The sequence below is a fragment of the Peromyscus californicus genome, unplaced genomic scaffold, assembly GCF_007827085.1.
Source record: "Peromyscus californicus insignis strain IS unplaced genomic scaffold, ASM782708v3 Scaffold_19__1_contigs__length_69161282, whole genome shotgun sequence".
Classification (NCBI taxonomy): Eukaryota; Metazoa; Chordata; class Mammalia; order Rodentia; family Cricetidae; genus Peromyscus; species Peromyscus californicus.
In genome coordinates, this window is record NW_026294491.1 from 9,471,444 (window position 1) to 9,491,753 (window position 20,310).

Below are 20,310 nucleotides of genomic sequence, written 5' to 3' on the forward strand. Positions count from 1 at the left end.
CCCTCTGTGTCTCTGCTCTGCCATAACCTCCCTCTTATTAGGACATGTCCTCTTTCTTGCCCCCAGCATGGCAGAACCTCTGTCGAAGATCAGTTACAATGTTGTGGATGGACCAACGGACCGTCGTAGCTTCCATGGAGCCTATGTGGTCCAGGATGGGCTCCCTTTGTGAGTATGCCCAGCCTTAGCCGGTGTTAGTAAGCTGGCCTTTGGGGTGAATTCATCTCTGAGCAAGCTGGTATTTCTTTCTGGTAAAAGAAAACAAGAGAAAAAGAAACTCAACTTGTGTCATTTCCTTAGAGTCTGCTCAAGGTACAAAGCCTTTCTTTGTATCTTTCCCAAGAAGGCTCCTGTATCACCCTAGCAGGGTCCCAGGTGCATGGGTCTATTGGTACCTGGGGACTGACTCATGGTTGGTAAAGTGGGGACCACAGTCAGGTGTGAGGAGAGCATTCTGCTGCCAGAGTTCGTGGCTAGGGGGCCCACATTAGGGATGGTAACCCTGCCCAGCATCTACCACTTATATGAAGACAGTAAGAGACCCATAAACACCGCTGTGCTTCCAGATGGGATGTGGCCAGCAGGGGGAGCAGTGGAGCAGAGGACGCTGTGGGGCCTGAGGGAAGTGGGAGGCAGATGGGTTTTTGGGGAATACAGAGAGTGGGCTATTGTCCCTGGAGCCAGAGGTTGGAGCAGCAGGGGAGAGGCTGCATGAAATAGACCAGGGCTCTAGCCTGGGTGTCCTCATGATGGGGCCATGATGGATGGGGCGAAGAATGCTTGGGAAGGAATATCAGTTGTGGGATGAGTGACCGCAATGCTGGGATGACAGGTGAATACCCGCTGCCACGACAGCTGTGTAGAAACAGATGAGCAGGAGGGACCTGACAGGGCTCAGGGTGCTCCTGTGTGTTTGTGCACATGTAGACCAGAGGGGTTGGGTCTCCCCGATCACTCTCCAACTTACTTTTTGAGGCAGGGTCTCTCAATGAGACGGGAGCTCAGCAGTTGGTTAAACTGGCTGGTCAGCGATCCTCCTGTCTCTGCCACCCCTGGGAGGACAGGTGTGTTCTTTCACACTCACTTTTTTTTTTTTTTTTTTTACATGAGTTCCGAAGATTTGAACTTCGGTCCTCATGCTTGCATGGCCAACAAGTTTCCTAATGAGTCATCTCCCAGCCCCAATAATTTTTATACAATAACATACTTATGTAGTTAGGACTCAAACTGTTTTTGCTTAAATTATATTTTCCTGGACATAGTTTCCAGGAAATCATTGGCTATGTCTGTTTTATGTCACTTATAATAGAATACCGAGGACTAAGTAGGTTATGGAAAAAAAGGTTGATTTTGGCTCATGGTTCTGGCCCAAGGTCAAGGGCTTGCATCCAATGATGCCTTCTTGGTGATGGAGGCAGAGGAGGTGCAGGATGTCACATGGCTAGGATTGTCTGTGTGAGCAATCACTTCCTGAAGGCCCCACCTGACGCCAGCGCCCCACGTATCTAATGATAGGGTGGATCTGACGTGAGCTTTGGTGGGGACAAGTGCGGATGATAAGGAGGCATTATCTTTTCTCTTCTACACTAGTGTTTGGAGTGAGTGTTCCTCACTTGAGCCACACTGCTGAAGTGTGTGTGTGTGTGTGTGGGGGGGGGGCTCGTCTAAGGCAGAGGAGGTGCTGAGTCAGTCAGCTTTCCGTCGTTACAAAACACCTAGGACAACTAGCTAAGAAACAAAGAAATGTCATTGTGGCCTCAGTTTGAAAGCCTTTAGTACAGAGCCAAGGTGGCCCTGGTGGCCCTGTGACAGGGAGGTAACCCCGTCATGGCAGAGTGTGTGGAGTGGAGAGTGCTGCTCACCTCATGGCTGGGAAGCAAACGAGAGGAAAAGGAAGCTGGGGTTCCCTTGTCACCTTAATGGGCATCCTAGTGACCTGAAGCCTCCCACCAGGCCTCACCTCCAAAGGGCTCCATCTCCCAATAGCTCCATGCCAGTACCAACCCATTGGGTGGTGTGGGAATACCAGGACCTCGGCTGAGCAGTTAGAGATGGACGAGAGAAGGGAGGGAGGCTGTCGGTGGGCATTAGGAGCTGCCGAAGGAAGCAGAGCCCGTCCACAGGTGGCAGATGTGGAGTGGTGGGCTGGGGGGGTCATATGTGGAGGAGGCTGCACACGTCCTTTGGTGGTGCAGGGGTGTGTCTCCCTTGTTTAGTGTTGAAGACATGAGGCCCACCAATTCTTAGACCTGATTTGGAATGAGGTCTGGTGGGATGAGAGGAGGGAGAGGGGCCCTGGCACAGTGAGAAGCCCCTGTGCTGCCTGTAATTAGCACTCTGTACTCCAGGGGTGCAGTGAGTCCATGTATCCACAGACTGGTCCCTTCAGCCTGGCTTCAAGCGTAGTTACCCATTTGTGGCCACAAGTATCAGACATAGGCCTCTGAGTGTTTAACCCTCTCTGTGGAGGAGGGCTGGCCGGGGTGGTTGCACACTGACCAGAAACCCTGGCTTCACCCTGTGGAGATCTCAGAGGGGCCAGGACAGGTTGGCAGGAGCTGGCACACTATCCCTGTTATGCCCATTGTGACTTGGCCCCACCTGCCCATGCCGCTGCTCAGTTTCCCTCTTAGCACTGTCTCTAGCAGGTGTAAAGGCTAAGTTAATCCTTTCTAACCTAGGAACCCCATGGGCCGTACGGGGTTGCGTGGACGTGGAAGCCTCAGCTGGTTTGGACCCAACCACACACTGCAGCCGGTGGTTACTCGGTGAGCCCTGTGTCTGGCATCAGCACCTTGCTTCCAAAGATAGCCCTACCCCCACGTGTTCTGAGGGCCTAGAGAATGGACTTGGTACTTGATACTTTGTGGAAGTCTGTGTGGAAGAACACAGACACATACCCTGCGTCCCACCCTCTTTGAGAAAGCCTAGGCTACCCCTTTTCCCCTGAAGGCTGCTTAAGTTTCTTAGGGTGCCTCCTTAGCCCTGATAGAGGGCTGATAAAAACGGTCTAGAGCTTCTACTAAAGAGAAAAAGTTACGGAAATTGCAAAAAGTAAAACAAAACAAAACCCACCCACAATCCCGCTGAAAGGTTAAGATTTGGGAGTTTTCCTACCAGGGGATATGTACCTATCCACACTCTTACACAGCCTTGTGTGCACACCCACGTGTTCCCCTCTCAAGCCTTTTAACCACATGATGCTTCTGACCCTGGGTCCCACCTACCTTCTGGGCTGGTTCTGACTGGCTGCACTTGGGGAATCCCCTGGGGGTCTTAGCCCAGGCTGCATGGAGCCAACAAGGCACTGGGCTCTCTCAGGGCCAGAGGGCTGTGGCCTTGGACAATTGGGTCAGAGGCAGGGATGGACTTTCCCCCTGTGGCTTCTGTCTCTATTCTGCCTGGGGATTAGGTGCTTAGAGAAGAAGATGGAGGGGGCAGAGAGGGGAGAGGAGAACGGGGGGAGGTGTGGGGGGGTACGGGCTGTGAGGGAGGCAGCAGTGGGTCCGATGCTGCCTCCAGGCCCAGCCAGTCCCTGCAGCTGCTCCGCACAAGGGCACCCGTGGCCCCGCAGGTGTAAGTGGGTCCCCCATGTAGGTGGAAGAGGAACCAGGGCGGAGCCATCTGCCGGAAGAGCGTCAGAAAGATGCTGGAGGTGCTGGTGATGAAGCTGCCCCACTCCGAGCACTGGGCCTTGCCGGGGGTAAGTCAGGCACTGTGTCTGTCCATCCCACCCACTGTCACTGGCAGGGACAGGGACAGTCCCAGCCTCCCATCGCCCTGGGTGAGCCGATATGGTGCAGTGTCTCTCAGGAGCTCCCTCCCTGGCTCCCTCACAGGCTCACAGTCTAGTGTATCCCAGGCCAGGCTGCCCTGGGTGGCAGAGCTCAGTACTGGGACAATTCACAGTGACTTAGACATGGGTTGCTTCTCCCTTCAGATTCTGAGTTGAGCCCTAAAGGCAGAGGGTGCTTGCTGTTTAAGGATTAACGGTTGGGGTGTTGCACAGGCCTTTGCCTCAGGAACGGTAGCTGGTTGTGAGACTAAAGTTGAATGGGCACTGCAGAGGCCCTTTAGTAATGACAGAATTGGGGTGCAGAGGCCCCGGGCCATCCATGCCCATGTGACTCCATATTGATCATTTCTTCCCCCAGATCAGCTATTCCTGCCCCCTCACCCCCAGGCCCAGCTTAGATCAGGGGTCAGAGAGCCTTGTCCTGTCAGGAGGATCAAGTCTAGCCTGACCCTGGCTGTGGCACACAGCATCTATAATGTAGCCCATCTGGCAAGGCCTCTCCTCTGTCCCGATTCCCTGGGTCTGTGGTTTTCTCCAACTCAACAAAAAGCGGTCCTGCTCTTAAGACTTCTGTCTATCCCCGTGTCCCTGTAAGTGGTATGGGGCAGTGGTGTCAACTAGGGTCTTCAGGCTAGAGGCTGAATTGCAGGGTCAGGGCAGCATCTAGGTTTACTGGGTGCTGATAGCCTAGCAGCAGGGACCAGGCAGGAGGGACTGAGGACAAGCCCACAATTAGGGGACAGCGCCTGTCCCTCTCTGGTGCCAGCATGGTGGGAGGTGGTGGGAGGTTGGTTGCCTTCATGGAGTCACAGTGGCTGTCCCTGCTCCTCTTTAGCCCCATGCTCCTGCGCAGGCTGTGGACTGCTGACGCGGATGGTGGGTCTGGGCAGTGTCACACAGCCCGAGAGCTGACCCTTGACTGACAGACACTGCCGCCTTCAGCTTTCCAGGGGGCTGGCTGGCTGCCTACACTGGGCAGGTGGCCAGAAGAGATGGGTTCCTGGATTGACCGGGATCCAGCTTGCCTGCCTTGCTGACTGGCCTTCATCTCCTCTCTGCTCAGGGGTCTCGGGAACCAGGGGAGATGTTGCCACGGAAGCTGAAGCGGGTCCTCCGGCAAGAGTTCTGGGTGCCCTTTGAGACCTTGCTGGTGCAAGGTACAGAGGTAGGACCCACTCCCTGTGCACTGAGCCCTGTGTGTTGAGCCCCTGTGCTGAGTCCCTGCATGCCTGGATCCTTAGGCAGGGCTCTGATGCCTACTTCTTTATAGGATCCTCCACCTTCCTTAGCCAGACTCTCTGCACACAGATACGTACATTCCTGATGGACACGGGCCATGAGCAGTCTATGACCTCCTTTTTCTCAACAGCTGAGATGCTGTATAGTCCAGATTTACAAGTTCATCTCCGTGTCCGTTGGGACTAACGTATTGCTGCCTATACTGTGACCAATGTCAACAGCCCTCTAGGGGTGGTCCAGCTGTTCTGTGTCTAAGGAACAAGAGTGGTGGCTGGTGGCACCTGCTGTTTCCTAAGAAGTCCCACAGTATTGGATGGCTTCATCAGCACAGCGCCTCCCTGGACACCACTACCTTCTCTCTTACAATGTAAAACAATTTCTTTTCTTACCAGAGTAAAATTCATATCACATAAATCTGGAGTAACTCCATGGATAAACATGGACACCCAGCAACGAGGCTGGAATGCCTGCACTTCACCCTCTTTGAGAAAGCCCAGGCTAGCCCCCTTCCCCTGGAGGCTATTTAAGTTTCCTGGGATCTCTCCTTAGCTCCACTAGGGGGCTGACAGAGGCTTCCTCTAGAATGAGCAATTCCCTCACTTTGATAAACTGCTAACACTCTGTGGCCACCATCCCTATCTAGTTCCAACATCTCATCACCCCCGAAGAAGCCCCTGTGCCCTGGGGTAGCCATCTGCCTTTATCTCAAGGATTGCTGTTCTGAACTCTCATTTTGAGTGTGGTGTGTAGCAGTGACCTTTGCTGTCTGGGTTCCCCCTGAGCAGAATCCTTGAGGATTCCCAGTGCAGGCAGCAGGGTCCTATGCTTGACTTGTGCTAGAGGCTAGTCGTGGGGTCAGGAGGCTGTGGGGCTTGAGACTGGCCAGGAAGAAAGCATGTACTGGGCAGCCTCAATCATGGGGAGGGGGGAGAGGCAGGTCAGGGGCTGAACAGGATGGCCAGCCATGTTCAGACCCTGCCCCAGGAGGCACTGTGGATCTGAGCTCTTCCACGGTGGCCTGGGGAGTCAGGGCCCCATCACTGGGGGCCTGATAGCTCACCCCTGTCCTGGCCTCCAGGTGTACAAAGGGTATGTGGATGACCCGAGGAACACAGACAATGCCTGGATTGAGACAGTGGCTATCAGCATCCATTTCCAGGGCCAGAATGATGTGGAGCTGAAGAGTCTGGAAGAGGTATGAGGCCAGCCTTCACGTGGTGAAATGCTCTGGACACATCTCAGGGCCTTCTCAGTAGTGGGTCTGCCTTGGGGTCTTGACAGAGCTGTCCATGGGTGAGGAGACTGAGGCAGGTGCTCATCACGGAGGGACCAAAGGGGCACCAGGGAGAGGCAGTAGGGGCCTGCACTCAGGTGGTTTGGTGAGGAGATACATTAGTTATTTTTCTGTGTATTAGTTATACTGCTGTGACCAAATACTTGAGAAAAAGCAATGTAAGGGTTAGGGTCTATCTTGGCTCGCAGTGACCATGGCTGGGAAGTCACGGCAGCAGGAGCATGGACCAGCTGATCACATTCCATCTGCGGTCAGGAAATAGGATGCTGATCCTCAGCTCAACCTCCCCCTTTTATGTATCCCAGGACCTCATCTCAGGGAATGGTGCCATCCACATTCAGAGACGCTCTTACCCTCCCCCCTTTAGTTAATCCAATCTAGACATCCTCTCATGGACTTGCCTAGGGATCTGTCTCCGAGGTGATTCTGGATCTTGTCAAGTTGACAGTCAATATTAACTGCCACAGGAGGACTTGAGGACCATGTCCAGAGAGGCTGGTATGGCCTCTCCACTCCCTGTGCCCTCTTTACAGGACATTTGTCCACTGGCACTGAGAACAGTTCCTCCCTATTGCTGATTTAGAACCAGGGTGGGAGAGTCCCACCCTGTGAAATCCAGGTTGTCCTGGCAGGCTAAAGGCCTCTGAGTAAGGTCACATCTCTTTCATTCATTTTGGCCTCTGGTGTCCAGCAGGGCCAGCTCAGGCACCCAGAGCAGGTGATCTTGTGTCATACAGTAAAGCTGGCTATGGGTGGGAGGCAATCTTGTAGGCTGCACTGGCCCCTGCCGCCTGAGGATTCAGGTTGCTGGGTGGACACAGGCTGTTTGTCCTTGCAGAACCTGCGCACCCATGATCCAAAGGAGTCGACCTACGGCCTGCAGATGTCTACTGAATGGCAGGTGGTGGATCGGCGCATCCCCCTGTATGCAAACCACAAGACCATCCTCCAAAAGGTGGCCTCGCTGTTTGGAGCTCACTTCTGACTGTGGCTTCTGGTGGAACTAGCTCCAGGGGCAGGCATGGCTAGCCACCAATGTTCCCCAACACCACTTGGGCTGCTTTATCTTGGTCTGGGTGGCAGACTAGGGTACTGGGTTGGGGTGGTAGGTTGTGGTGCTGGGTTGGGGTGACCATAGGATCTTAACAAGTCCCCAGAGGTGCTGTCCTGAAAGTCACCTCTGCTACAACGGGATTACGGATGAGGACAGAGTGTATTCAGTGGCTCCTGGTGCCTGTGTCCTCAGGTACCATGCCTTGACCTTGGCTTTATGGGGCCCTGTCCAGCCAGATGCTGCCACTACCCATAATCCTGACTGGAAGTGCTCCCTCTGGGGCAGGTGCTATCTCCTGGAGGGACTTCTGTCCTCATTGTGGGAGCCTTCTATCCTAGGCAGAAGGCAGATAGAGGCTGGATCTCCTTCAGGAAGAGACACTGTCCTCATGATTCCTGGCCGGTGCTGGGTCACAGGCACTGGGGAGGCAGTGAGGGCTTTGAGATGAATGATCGTCATCCCTAGACTTTAGAAGTGCTCTTCGGAAAGCACTCAAGCAGGGCATCCCCCAGCTCCAGCTGACCTGCTGGATACAGAAAGTATCAGAAGAAGACAGTGCATCCTGTCACGGCCTCTAGAGGAATGTACCATTCTCTGACAGGGTGACCTATGACTCAGGGATTGGTACTGGCTACAAGACCAACTCTGAAGCTGGGGTAGGGGTGGGCAATGCTGAGGTTTAATGGGATGGGACAATAAAGGACTGGTATGATCAGTCTATCTAAAAATTAATCTTGCCGGGCAGTGGTGGTGCATGCCTTTAATCCCTTGGGATTAAAGAGTTTGGGAGGCAGAGGCAGGTGGATCTCTGTGAGTTCGAGGCCAGCCTGGGCTACAGAGCAAGTTTCAGGACAGGCTCCAAAGCCACACAGAGAAACCCTGCTCGAAAACAAACAAACAAACAAACAAAAAAAGATAAATAAAATAAAAAAATAAAAATTAATCTCGAAAAAGTCCAGGACTCAACTTGGACCACCGGAACAAAGGAAAGCATGTGAACTCTGGGGTGGGGGGCAGGGCCTCTCCCAGTAGATTGGGGGACATATTCTGAGCTGGCATGAACCAGTGGAGGCAGCCTGGTTCCCAGGAAAGAAGCCTAGATGCCCAGAAGGAAGTGGTCTGATTGACATTTCCTGCCAAGCAACACAAGTCTTGGGTCTCTGGGAAGCAACAGGTAGCCCAGTGAGGGCTGCCGCGTGGCTCCATGGAACCTGAGAGGACACAGTCCTGGGGGCAGCGGTGTCCTTTTTCCAGTTCAGGCTTCAAAACAATGCAGAAAGTCAGGAAGTCTGGAGGATCCAGGAAGCCCTGGAGATCCAGGAATCCTGGGAGATCTAGGAATTCTGGGAGAAACAAGGATTCCAGCGGTACAAAGGAGGAGGCTCTGTCTGGCCCATGCTGTTGAGAAAACGTATCTTAAAAATGACTGGCTCTGCTCTGGCTGTGTCCCTGTGTCCTGAGATTGAGTCATTGCACGTGCTGATGGTATGATGGACAAGGGTGGGTGTGGAGCGAGCGTATGGGAGCAGAACAAACCAATCACAGGTCCACCAGCTGAGAGATGCAGGCCATTGTTTCCTTCAAGGGTACCTCCACAATGACCTAAGATTCCCCCTCCCCCATTGAGTCCCACATCCCAAAGATTCCACCACCTTCCTGAAGTACCATGCTAGGGTCCAAGCCTCCAATGTTCAAGTTATGGGCCCAAATGCCTAGTCCAATGCAGGAGATGAGGACACAAAGATGTGTTGAGGGGTTGCTTAGCGCCCTTCTCCCTCCCAGCCATCCTTTAAACCAAGACAGCAGTGCCAGGAGACACCAGAGGCCAACCAGCTGCAGTCTAGCTGCAATGCTGACTCAGTTTCTCTGGATTTCCCATAGCTGTCTTTCATCTTAGGAGCCCATTGCACTGAGGTAGACCAGTTGTCACTGACTGCTTAGCTTCCTCCATCTGCATCAGTGATTCAGACTTCTGCTGTCTGTAGTGATCTTTTCATCCCTGAGCACTCTGTCATTCTGGACAGTGTGTTTGAGCATGTCTGCTGTCTTCTCACAGCTGCATGAAGGGAGTCACTGGGCAGGACATCACCAGAGCAGGCCTTGTATGCTTCTCGATGGGTAGCTACCATCTGTCTGATCACTAAAGACATATCCCCTGTGTGATGACTAATCATTATAAACTTGGCGGGACTTAGAATCATCTAGAAGGCTGAAGAACACCTCTAGACATGTCTGTGAGAGTGTTTCTAGAGGAGTTTAAATGAGACAGGAAGACCCACCTCATTTAAACTGGTAAAGGTGACACCATCCCATGGGCTGGGGGCTTAGGTAGAATAACAGAGGAGGAAGGAAAAAGGCAGCTGAATGCCATCAGTCAGTCATTTTGCTTCCTGGTCCTCTAAGATGGGAGTAAGCGAGTCTTGAACAAATCCTGCCTTCCGGGCTGTGGACGGGCACCTGCTGTCTTCCCAACCAGGACAGCAGCCTCAAACTATTAACCAGAACCAATCCTCCTGTAAGTCGCTTGTCAAATTGTTCAGCAATGGGAAGAGCAACCAGCACAGCTGGCCACACGGACGCACTTTCTCCGCTGTGGAGTTACTGTTTTTTCCCTCTGGAGTTGATTGGTTTCGAGCACTGCATCGACACTGTGGGACCTTGAAGGAAGTGGCTTGAAATGGAAAGTCCCCTTATGTGATGAGGAAGGACAGGTGGGAACGTCCTACCTTCACTCGACCAAAAGGAAGCTGGCCTGGCTGTATTAACAGAAGACAAGGGGGATTTCTAGGGATCCACAGGACCAATTCACAGTGACAATAGGGTCAGTTAGTCAAGAACACATGGGGTCAAAACATGAGGGTTCAACATGAGCGGAGCAGACACTGGGGAGACAGTTCGGTTGGTAACGTGCTTGCTGCGTGAGCATGAGAAACTGAGTTCAGACTCCCAGCACCCATGTCAAAAGAGCCAGGCACAGCATCATGTGCCTGTAGTCTCAGTGCTGGGGAGGTGGAGACAGGAGGATTCCTGGGGCTTGCTGGCCAGCTAGACGAGCCAAATTGGTGAGCACTGGGTTAAGTGAGAGACACTGTCTCAAAAACTAAGGTGGAGACTGAGGAAGACACTCAAGATCAACTTCCTGTAGAACACGTGTATACATGTGTGTTCACACACATACATTCATGTAGTCATACATACACAAACACAGACACACACACACGAAAAGTAGAGTAATCTATAATTTTTTAAAATGTATTTTTTTAACATTTTATTTTAGTTGGGTGGTGGTGGTTCATGCCCTTACTCCCAGCACTTGGGAGGTAGAGGCAGGTGGATCTCTGAGTTCAAGGCCAGCCTGGTCTACAGAGCAAGATCCAGGACAGCCAGAGCTATACAGAGAAACTTGTTTCAAAAAAAAAAACAACAACAAATCAGACAAAAAATATGTTATTTATTATTGTGGTGTGTGTGTGTGTGTGTGTGTGTGTGTGTGTGTGTGTGCACCACAGCACACATGTGGAGGTCAGAGGACAACTGTAGAGTCAGTGCTCTCTTCCTTTTGAGGAATTCTGGGAATCGAACTCAGACTATCAGGCGTCAGTAGGTGCTGTCATCAGCTGAGCGATCTTGATGGCCTTAATCTACAGTTATAACCAGGGATTCAGTCCCCACATATCGGTCACTTTTAGAGCAAGCAGGTGAGTTGGTAATTCCAGAAGCTTCTCTGCAACTTAGCCAGCAGTCTCCATCCCAGATACAGAACACCCCACTGAGCAGAAGAACAGTATTTGGAGTGTGTGCAAGCCATCTCCAGATTCTGGACCATAAATGGGTCTCAATAAAATTAAGAGGTCCTGAAACATAAAATATAAACATAAAATATATGCTCTGACAATGGATCGAATTAAGTTAGCAATAAAAGAAAGATTGCTGGAAATTTTCCAAACATCTGGAATTTGAATGACATACGGCTAAATTCATGGGACAAACAAGAAATGGAGAGGCTGATGAGATGCCTCAGTGGGAAAGTCATGCTTGCGGCCAAGCCTGAGGACCCAAGTTTGATCCCTAGGACCCATGTGGTGGAAGGAGAGAACCAACGTCTCCAAGTTGTCCTCTGACCTCCACACACGTGGGTGGCATTAGCCTGACCACACAAGCACAAAATAAATACCTATTTTAAAAAGCAGAATGAGAGGTTATAGAGTATTTTAAACTTGGTGATAATTAAAAAAAAATCCAAAGTTCTGGGATGCAGCTGAAACAAGATGAGAGGGCGTGCCTATGCTGGAGAAGGAAGCAGTGCCCCGGAGCTCAGCCTCTAGCCGAGGAAACTAGAAATCGAAGAGGGGATTAAACACGTGCAAGCAGAGGACAGAAGAAAGTCCAGAGTGGAAATCCACTGGGAAAAGTGAGACAGTGGAGAAGCCACTTTAACCCACAAGCTGTCATTCTGAGTTGATCAACAGTCAACTGATACATGCCTATCCTGAATTCTCAGAGAGGAAGCGCAGGGCACTGGGGAGCGCAGGGCACTGGAGGTGAGATGTCACTTTCTTGAGTGACACAAAACATTAGGCTAAAGGGGAAAACTCAGCACTTGTAAACATGGTAAATAATTCAACTACATACAAAGACGATAACATCATGAGCAAGTGGGCTTTCTCCCCAAACAGAGGCCAATTTAACACGTGGAGATCAGTTGCTATAATCCCATATAATCTGTTAACAGACCTTCAAAAACAAAATCCAACCTCTACTCTTGATTTAAAAAATATTCTCAGCAAACTAGAGAAAGGATGATCCTCTCAACATCCAGACAAAATGGGCTGTCCATATACCATGTCTCATACTATGTATCCAGATTAACTCTAAACCCAGATCTGTACCTCTATAAAACCCCATGGTTTTACCTCAGGCAAAGGCATCTTACATATGACACCCAAAATCATAATCCTCCAAAGAAAGAAAATCGCCATTAGACTCCCTCAAAATTACAACCCAACTGTGGGAAAAACTGTGGGAAGAATGGAGATCAGTCCACACAGACTGAGGAACAATATTTACAAACCATGTGTCGGCCGGGCGGTGGTGGCGCACGCCTTTAATCCCAGCACTCGGGAGGCAGAGCCAGGTGGATCTCTGTGAGTTCGAGGCCAGCCTGGGCTACCAAGCGAGTCCCAGGAAAGGCGCAAAGCTACACAGAGAAACCCTGTCTCGAAAAACGAAAACAAACAAACAAACAAACAAACAAAAAAACAACAAACCATGTGTCTGAGAAGGATGTTTTCAAAGAACTCTCCCAACTCAAAATCAAGGAAAACAACGCGGCTAAAAGCAGAGTGATGGAGCAGACAGGAAACAGACCACACCATGAACCTCTGGGGTGACACAGACCCACACCACAGGTCAAGCCAACACTCCACACCCCGAGTGTCTCCAATGAGAGACACTGGCTCCTCATTTGGTATGACAGAGGAACCAGAAGTCAGTCATGCTCCAGCCATGACTGCCCTTCAGGGTATTCATTCAAGGCTGCTGCTGCACAGTGCTTCATGGCCCTTCTGTTAGAGCCCCAGACCAAAACCCGGCCGGAGCTGAACAGGTAAGCAGACCAGAAACTGACACACTGGACCTAGGGAGACCCACACACAGCCCCAAGAGCCACTCAGCGTGGTGAACCTCGAAATAAGGAGTCTGAAAGAGAACCTGTGTGATGGGAGGCCATTTACAGAAGTCGTGGAAAATGCAGACTCCACTGTCCGAAGAAGGCAGGTGACAAAGGGAGACTGAGGTCCTCCTGAGGCCGGTGGTGATAGGTTTGGAGCTGAAGATCAGGTCCCAGGTAGATGCCCCTATCTGCCTTCTTAGGGTGTCTCCACCCTGGACCTGGGATTTGGGGTGAGGGACATCAGTCAGGCGGTGGGGATGCTCAGGGCCGGGCTTGGCCACGTGGCACGCCCATGGACACTCCCCTTACCAATGCCCCAGAAAGCCGATACCTAAACCCGCCCATGCCCTCCCAGGCCCCGCCTAGACTCCGCCCCAGCCAGTTCAGTTCTTGTACCAGGCCCCGCCCCTCGCACGGAACCCCGCCCACAACCCTGCGCACCTCTCCCCTCCCTGTCTTCTACCGTTTTTATAAACTCTGTTTAACCTTTCCTTACACAGGCCTCAGCCCCTACACAGACCTTCCCCTATCAGGCCCTTCCCCTTAGGGCCTTGACCCTCAAACAAGACTCTCCCCTACCCAGCCCCTCCTCCTACAGGCCCCTCTCCTAGCACAAGGACCGCCCCTCAGAGACTCCGCCCCTCAACACTCAGACCACGCCCTTACCTGGACACCTCTCACCCACAACAGGCTCCGCCCCGTCCCCTAAGGCACACAACACCAATGCCCCCTATCAGGACCCCTTCTCACCGGTCCCATCCCTATAGCAAGGCGCCTCTCCACCCTGTCCCTCCCTTCAAGGCCCCGCCCCAACAGGCAGAACCCCGCCCCCCTGGCCTCACCCCTCTTATTCCGACCCCGCCACCATCCTGCCCCTCCTCTTGCCGGTCCCTCCCCTATCTCAAAGGCCCCCGCCCCTCCCGCCCGGGCTTGCCAGCCGCCCTCCTCTACTGGCCGCTGGGTGGGCGCGGGGCGGCTCGCCGCGGAGCTGGGAGAGCTCTGGCCAGGCTTCGGGAAGCTCGGAAGGCTCAGAGCAGCCACGGCCGCTCAGGTAAAGCCCCTACCCGCCCGCGTGGCCTCCCACCCGCGGAGCCCCGGTGTCCCGGCCCTGCCACCCTGCTCTCTGCCGCCGCTCCTCGCCCAGCCCGGCCGCACGCAGGGGGCTGGCTGCTTTTCCTCTCCGCTGCCCCCAGCGCCGCGGGCGTGGAGCTGCTGCTTCGGAGCGCCCCGCGAGCTCTACTGATGGCCGCAGTCTTCAAGGTGTCACAGGTAGCCGAAGTGCTGAGGGACAAATGGGCACACGCGGCCACCTGCCCCGCCCGACCTGGCTGGCACAGATCGGGAGGGAAGCCCTTGGCCAGCACTCGCCTGGAGTTGGGGGAGGGGAGAGAGAGAGATGGATCCCTGGGCCTCCGCCCAGACTTGGGTCCCCAGCTATGGGTGGGTGACCAGGGCAAGGGCAGGGTTCTGTAACCATCTCGCTAGGGCCGGTCTCCAGCCAGCGTTTAGCTCTAGTTGTCTTTTTTAGCTGGGAGATGCTTCTCTGGGTGGCCTTGGGAATCTTCCAGAGTAAGTTACAAGGCAGGTATGTTTGATAGCCTGCAACCCTGCCTCCAACCTGGTGTGTCTATGACGCCTTCCCTCCCTGCTTTCTGTCCTCCCAGACGGACGGTAATGGGCAGTGCTGGTCACCCCCCCACCTCTCTTTCTCTTTTTCTTGTAGAACTGAGACCATTAGGCTCTTCTGCAGGTGAGGACACAGAGTTTGTGTTGGATGACTGCCCGCAACGTGGGGAAGGACACCCGCCTGCAAATCCCAGTAGAGAAGAGCCACCTGGGTCAGGTGGAGGCAAGATGGGCCCCAGGGGCAGACAGAGCCCCTCATCCCCACTGGCGCCCTCCCAAGGGTCTTGTTTTTTCATCCTCTTCTGCTTGCGCTTAGGTGCCTCCTGCCCACAGGCCTGCCAGTGCCCTGACCATGCTGGGGCTGTGACTGTCCATTGCAGCTCAAAAGGCCTGCAGGAGATCCCTAGGGACATCCCAGCGGACACGGTGCTCTTGAAGCTAGATGCCAACAGAATCTCCCGAGTCCCCAATGGAGCCTTCCAGAACCTGCCCCAGCTGAGGGAGCTGGACCTGTCCCATAACGCCATCGAGGCCATTGGGCCTGCAGCCTTCTCAGGTCTGGCTGGGGGCCTGCGGCTTCTGGATTTATCCCACAATCGCATCCGAAGAATTCCAAAGGACGCACTGGGCAAGCTGAGTGCCAAGATCCGCCTGTCCCACAATCCACTGCACTGTGAGTGTGCTCTGCAGGAGGCCCTGTGGGAGCTGAAACTGGACCCTGACTCTGTGGATGAAATTGCCTGCCACACCTCAGCACAGGAGCAGTTCGTGGGGAAGCCACTGATCCAGGTCTTGGACTCGGGTGCCAGCTTCTGCAGTACCCACCGGAAGACCACTGATGTGGCCATGCTGGTCACCATGTTCTGCTGGTTCACCATGGTGATTGCCTATGTCGTGTACTACGTGCGCCACAACCAGGAAGATGCCAGGCGACACCTGGAGTACCTGAAGTCCCTGCCTAGTGTGCCAGTCTCCAAGGAGCCTCTCAGCCCTGTGCCCTAGCGCCTGCCTCTGGTGGGCCACTGAGCCTGGCTGTCCTGGTTTCTGCACCAGGGGAGGTGATGGTGCTCTTGTGTTCTGGGGAGGTGCATTGCAACTGCTTCTGCACAGCTCCAAAAGCACTTTCATTGGCATTTCGTCTCAGCAGCCACTGCCTGCACAGTAGGGGATTTGCCCATCTTAATGGGTAGGTAAACTGAGGTTTAGAGAAATGGAAGACCTTGCCAGGGCTGGATTCAGCTGGCACTCAAACCCAGGCTGCTTGTGGTGTAGGTCTGCGACCCCTCTGATCTGCCATCGTTTTCTACCCGGTGCTGTGGGAAGTGGATATTCGTGCACACGAAGATGGGGCCCTGGTGGGGAGGATGGCTGTAGCATTGTCAATCAGAGGCATCAGCAGCTTTGCCGCTGGGGAATGGCTCACTCTGTTTACCGTTGCTCTCCCAGGACATCTGAACAAAGATGTTGCCCTTTCCCAGAGCAAAGCACTGGCGATCTAGACCTTTCTGGAGAGGTCAGTGCAAAGGACAGCCTGTACCGGCCCGCACTGACCTTTGTTCTGGGAGTGCTTGGGTTGCCCTTGTGCCAAAATTTTGGTCCATTGACAGGGAGGAAATGGGGAAACACGAGAAAGGTCCAGCATGGGCTCACCATGGCAGTGCCCGCTGCCAGACATCTTACGGCCCTCCCCTGCTTCCGCCACTCCCATCTGTGCCTGGCCAGTGGAAGCCTGTCAATCACAGTGGCTCCTGTGCCTTGCTTTTCTACTGCCGATATCAAAAGCAGCTTTTCAAAGGAAGAGGGACTGGTGTCTGAGGTTTCCATGCCAATTCACAGGATGCTGCTTTTCTCTAGCAACAAGAACTTTCTCTTTTCACCTCGCTGAAATCCCAGCGTTACTTTTTTGGTCAATTTTCTTACCCATCTTACTTCATGTTCAGGGGTAGATGTTACAGCCGCCTACTTGATTAACTTCCAGTTTTATTATTTACTGTCTTTTTGTATAAGTGTTTTTATCTTAAGCTATGTTGAGTACTCGGGGAAGAAGCAAATGAGCATAGATTGTGTGGATGTCGGGTGTCAGGTCTAGATGTCTCTTTCAGTGGAAATGGACTGTGGCTTCTGCTTCTTTTGGAAATTCTCTTGTGATCTGCAGGGACAAGGTGAGACTGTGTCTGGGGCCCGGCCTGGCTTGGTTTTAGCATCACTGTGGCCCACAGTTCTGTCACCAAGAGACATGGCACCTGAGGTTACATGACTGTCAGCCACAGAAGTACATGAGAAAGAAACACTCATGAATTCCAGACTTCCTCCCACTGCTGAGTGCTCACACCTACATGGTGGCCCTGGGGCCACCATCCCCAGTGTGTGCCATATGAGAGGAGTACTAATCTGAAGCCTTAGATGAGCTCAGACCCTGCCCGCCATTCTCCCACGGCACTGGGCCAAGCTACACTATCTGCAGGGCTGTAGGAATCAGGCCCTGGCAGGGGTTAGTAGCACCGTTCCCATTCCAGTGAGAATCGGAACCGTGAGCAGCCTCCTTAGGGACACCAGACACTGGTGTGACTGCTGCCTGGACCGCATGGCACAGACATAGCCAACCCATGGTGTCCGGTTAAGTGTTCAGGGGAGGCAGGTGCTGAGGGCAGAGTGGTCTGGACCTGGAGGGTTCTGTCGCAAGGAGAAGAGGCTAGAAGCCCGAGCTGAGGGCTTGGATTAAGACTGGGTGCTATCCTGCTGCTGTGGCAGTTCGGAGAGTGACTGTGTCTGCCCCATGAACAGGGACACCCCCAGCCTGGCACCTACTCCAGAGGTGCTGATGCAGAGGATATGGCTTGTGGTCCTCTTATTGTGTGGTGTGATGCATGGAGCTGCTTCCTGGCTGGTGCCACAATGCAGGTGGTAGTGGGCCCCTGCAGCCCTTCCACTACCCTACTTTAGGAGGGAGGCCCTCTCTGTCTCAGGAACCTGCCACTGTCCAGCAGGTCTGTCCCGTGGCCATGGCCAGGTCAGGAAAGAGAATGGATGGAGGCTGGGTGGTGAGGTCAGCACCCCAGAGCTCTTCTCTTGCTCTTGTCCCAGAATCACCCAGTGGGTGGGCCCTTTAGATACACAGGGGTAGGACTCCTTCCCAGGCTGCTCAACTCGCTGCCAGGCTTGCTACCCTTAGCCTAGGGCTTGGCCCTACCTGGTTGTGCATCAACAGGGCTCCTGCCCAGCCCCTGCTGGAAAGAGAAGGCAGGGACAGTCTATGTGGATGGAGCCTGGAGAAAGCTGCGCCTCCTCCTGTTAGAACCCCAGAGACCCCAGTACTCTCCTCCTCATCCAGGCTCCCAACCCTGCTTCTTTGGAGTCCCATCTCCCTGCCATGCCATTCCCTGTCCTCTATCTTCCCTTCCATGACCAGCTCACAGGAGAAGTGTATGAGGCTGGACTCGCTGATGGAGACTCGCTGCAGCGGGTGGGGGGGAGGGGAGCAGTGCACTGAGATGCTCTTTCTCCCTGGATCCCATCTGCTTCCACCAGCTTCCGCATCCTTCCACCCTTGAATGAGATGCTCTTCCTCTCCAACCCTGCACAGACCCTCTAGATCCTAGAGACTCTGGGGGGTCAGAAGAGGTCTGCTCCTCTTCTCTACCCGCCCCAGACTCTGGAAGGCAGGTGGGACCTTGCCACACAAACAGAGGTGCCCAAATGTCCTTCAGGCACAGTGGGCGGTTTGTGCCACTTGTCTCAGTGTTGTTCACCCCACTCCCACCTCAGTCAGTATAAAGTCACCGTCCCAGGTCCTAGTCACTGGTCCCTCTGGACGCTTCCCCTCTCACTAGTCACATGTGGTTTCCTAAGACATGGTTCTAAACTGAGTTCCTTGGGTGGGGTCAGAGATGGTGGATGGTAAGTCGTAGACTGAGATGGAGTGTTCTGGACCCGTGGCAGCTCTCAGCCATGCAGCAACCTAGGATGGCTTCTGAGTTGCCTTTCCTGGAAGCCCAGTCCTGAACCGGATCTGTTCCCTCCTCAGCCTTTCTGTGAACCCCCAATAAAGCTCTTTGTGCCAAAAGCTGGTGATGGGGATTGTGTCATCAACTGCAGCTGACACCTGTCCCTTGCATCCCTGTCAGTGTCTGCAGGTCCTCACAGCTGGGAGGGCATCTCCAACTGATGGTTAGAGCCGCATCCTGCTGATCATGAGGTATCAGGAATGTTGGGAGCCAGCTTGCGCCATACCACTTTCAATCTGACCATGTTGAGGTGCTACACTACACCAAGGAAATTGGTAAACACTACATGTCAGAATTCCACTCTCATATCCTAGGAAAGGGTCGTCATTTGGCAGCATACTTCCAGAGAAGCGTTCAGTGTGACCTCCAGGCTGGGCCAGCAGCACCTGGATCGTGCAGGTGTTTCCACGCAATGATGCTCCACAGGCTTACAGGCCACACTAGGGCCATGCCAGAGACAAAGTCTCCTGAATCTGGGGATTCCCAGGTTCAGGACTTGATGACTCATGGGCTTCACCTTCTACTGATGCTTGTTGCCTCCTGACAGCTTCCTACCCCTGCTCTGGGGTCACAGGTGCCTGCCAACCCCACCAACCTTCTTCACACTGCTGTTTCCAGGTGCCCTACCTGGAGACTCATGTCCCTGGGGATGGCCTGGTACCTCTCTGCCAGCCTGGGTTACCCCTGCCTGCTTCTTAACCTGCCTTGCTCCTTAGGCTCATTCGACAATGGATGAAACCTTCCACCTCTCAGGGTGCTCTCCTGCCATGGAGCCTTCCCACACCAAGTCTCTGCTCTCCAAATCAGTTCTCAGTTAATGTGCCTGAAAGACCCGAGGGTGTTCACGTCACCTGTCAGCCTGTCTCTCTTCCCTGAAGACTGGCTTGTCCCTCCTAGGGAACCCTCAGTGTAGGCAGAACAGGGCCCACCAGCTTCCGAAATCTGCACACACACACACACACACACACACACACACACACACACACACACACACACGTACACACATGCATGCACACATTTTTACTACATACAAGCCAGCCAAACACTGGCATGATGTCACATTCATGCTCATGTGCACACACTCACATGCACACTCTTAGGGATGCACTGTTCACTGGTGCCACCTCCTTTCTGGGCACATGCATCTACACTTGCTATCCCTCCCTCATTCCTGGCACAGTGTGTCTGTGGTCCTTGGAGGAAGTGTTGCCCCATGCCCTCAGGCCTCTAGAGACTGTTGCCTGATCAGGGGTCTCTGTGTTAGCATCTGTTTCCTGACTTTTCCAGCATCCACAGGCAGCTGCTTTCCTGGGATTCTGAGGACAGCTTTTGTGCAGCTTTCTGAACCCGCAGTGGACACCTCTGCCTTGTATCCCACAGGCTGAGGAGACCCTGACCTGAGTCCCTGAGTGCTGGGCTCAGGGGGAAAGCCCCTGCTTTGGAAAGGGCCTCTGGGTGGTGCCAAGGACAAAGCCATGAACGTGGGTAGGACAGACAGCTCTGGCAGGGTCAGTGTCCAGGCCCTGCCAAGGCAAAATCCCATGACTCTGTGTGAATCTGGCATTGGGATAACAGCAGCTCTCGGCCACCCTCTTTACTCAGGACACGGGCCACTGGGAGGGGACC

At 53.6% G+C, this 20,310-nt stretch overlaps 2 protein-coding genes and 2 non-coding genes across 6 annotated transcripts in view; all 4 read left to right on the forward strand.

Annotated features, from left to right (window-relative positions):
* The window catches only part of Trpm2 (transient receptor potential cation channel subfamily M member 2), a 50,126-nt gene extending 41,297 nt beyond the window's left edge, over positions 1-8,829 (forward strand). For both annotated transcript variants that reach the window (XM_052744556.1, XM_052744557.1), the window contains 6 exons: positions 67-168; positions 2,682-2,768; positions 3,598-3,703; positions 4,860-4,961; positions 6,114-6,230; positions 7,168-8,829. In XM_052744556.1, coding sequence (XP_052600516.1) covers positions 67-168; positions 2,682-2,768; positions 3,598-3,703; positions 4,860-4,961; positions 6,114-6,230; positions 7,168-7,314 — 661 coding nt within the window. In that variant the 3' untranslated portion in view covers positions 7,315-8,829. The remainder of the gene's footprint in view (positions 1-66; positions 169-2,681; positions 2,769-3,597; positions 3,704-4,859; positions 4,962-6,113; positions 6,231-7,167) is intronic.
* On the forward strand, positions 3,657-3,715 carry LOC128115110 (Z6 small nucleolar RNA). Its single transcript, XR_008220003.1, has one exon. It is a non-coding gene; the product is annotated as a Z6 small nucleolar RNA (small nucleolar RNA).
* On the forward strand, positions 4,828-4,903 carry LOC128115111 (Z6 small nucleolar RNA). Its single transcript, XR_008220004.1, has one exon. It is a non-coding gene; the product is annotated as a Z6 small nucleolar RNA (small nucleolar RNA).
* Positions 8,830-13,753: 4,924 nt separating the features above from the next.
* Lrrc3 (leucine rich repeat containing 3) lies at positions 13,754-17,978 on the forward strand. 2 transcript variants are annotated; one of them, XM_052744558.1, is made up of 2 exons: positions 13,754-14,105; positions 14,778-17,978. In XM_052744558.1, exons 1-2 carry the CDS (start codon positions 13,778-13,780, stop codon positions 15,680-15,682), a joined length of 1,233 nt encoding a protein of 410 aa, XP_052600518.1. In that variant the 5' UTR covers positions 13,754-13,777; the 3' UTR covers positions 15,683-17,978. The 2 variants fall into 2 exon arrangements, with proteins under 2 accessions (XP_052600518.1, XP_052600519.1); XM_052744559.1 differs by lacking the exon at positions 13,754-14,105 and adding an exon at positions 14,141-14,323.
* The last annotated feature ends 2,332 nt before the right edge of the window (positions 17,979-20,310 follow it).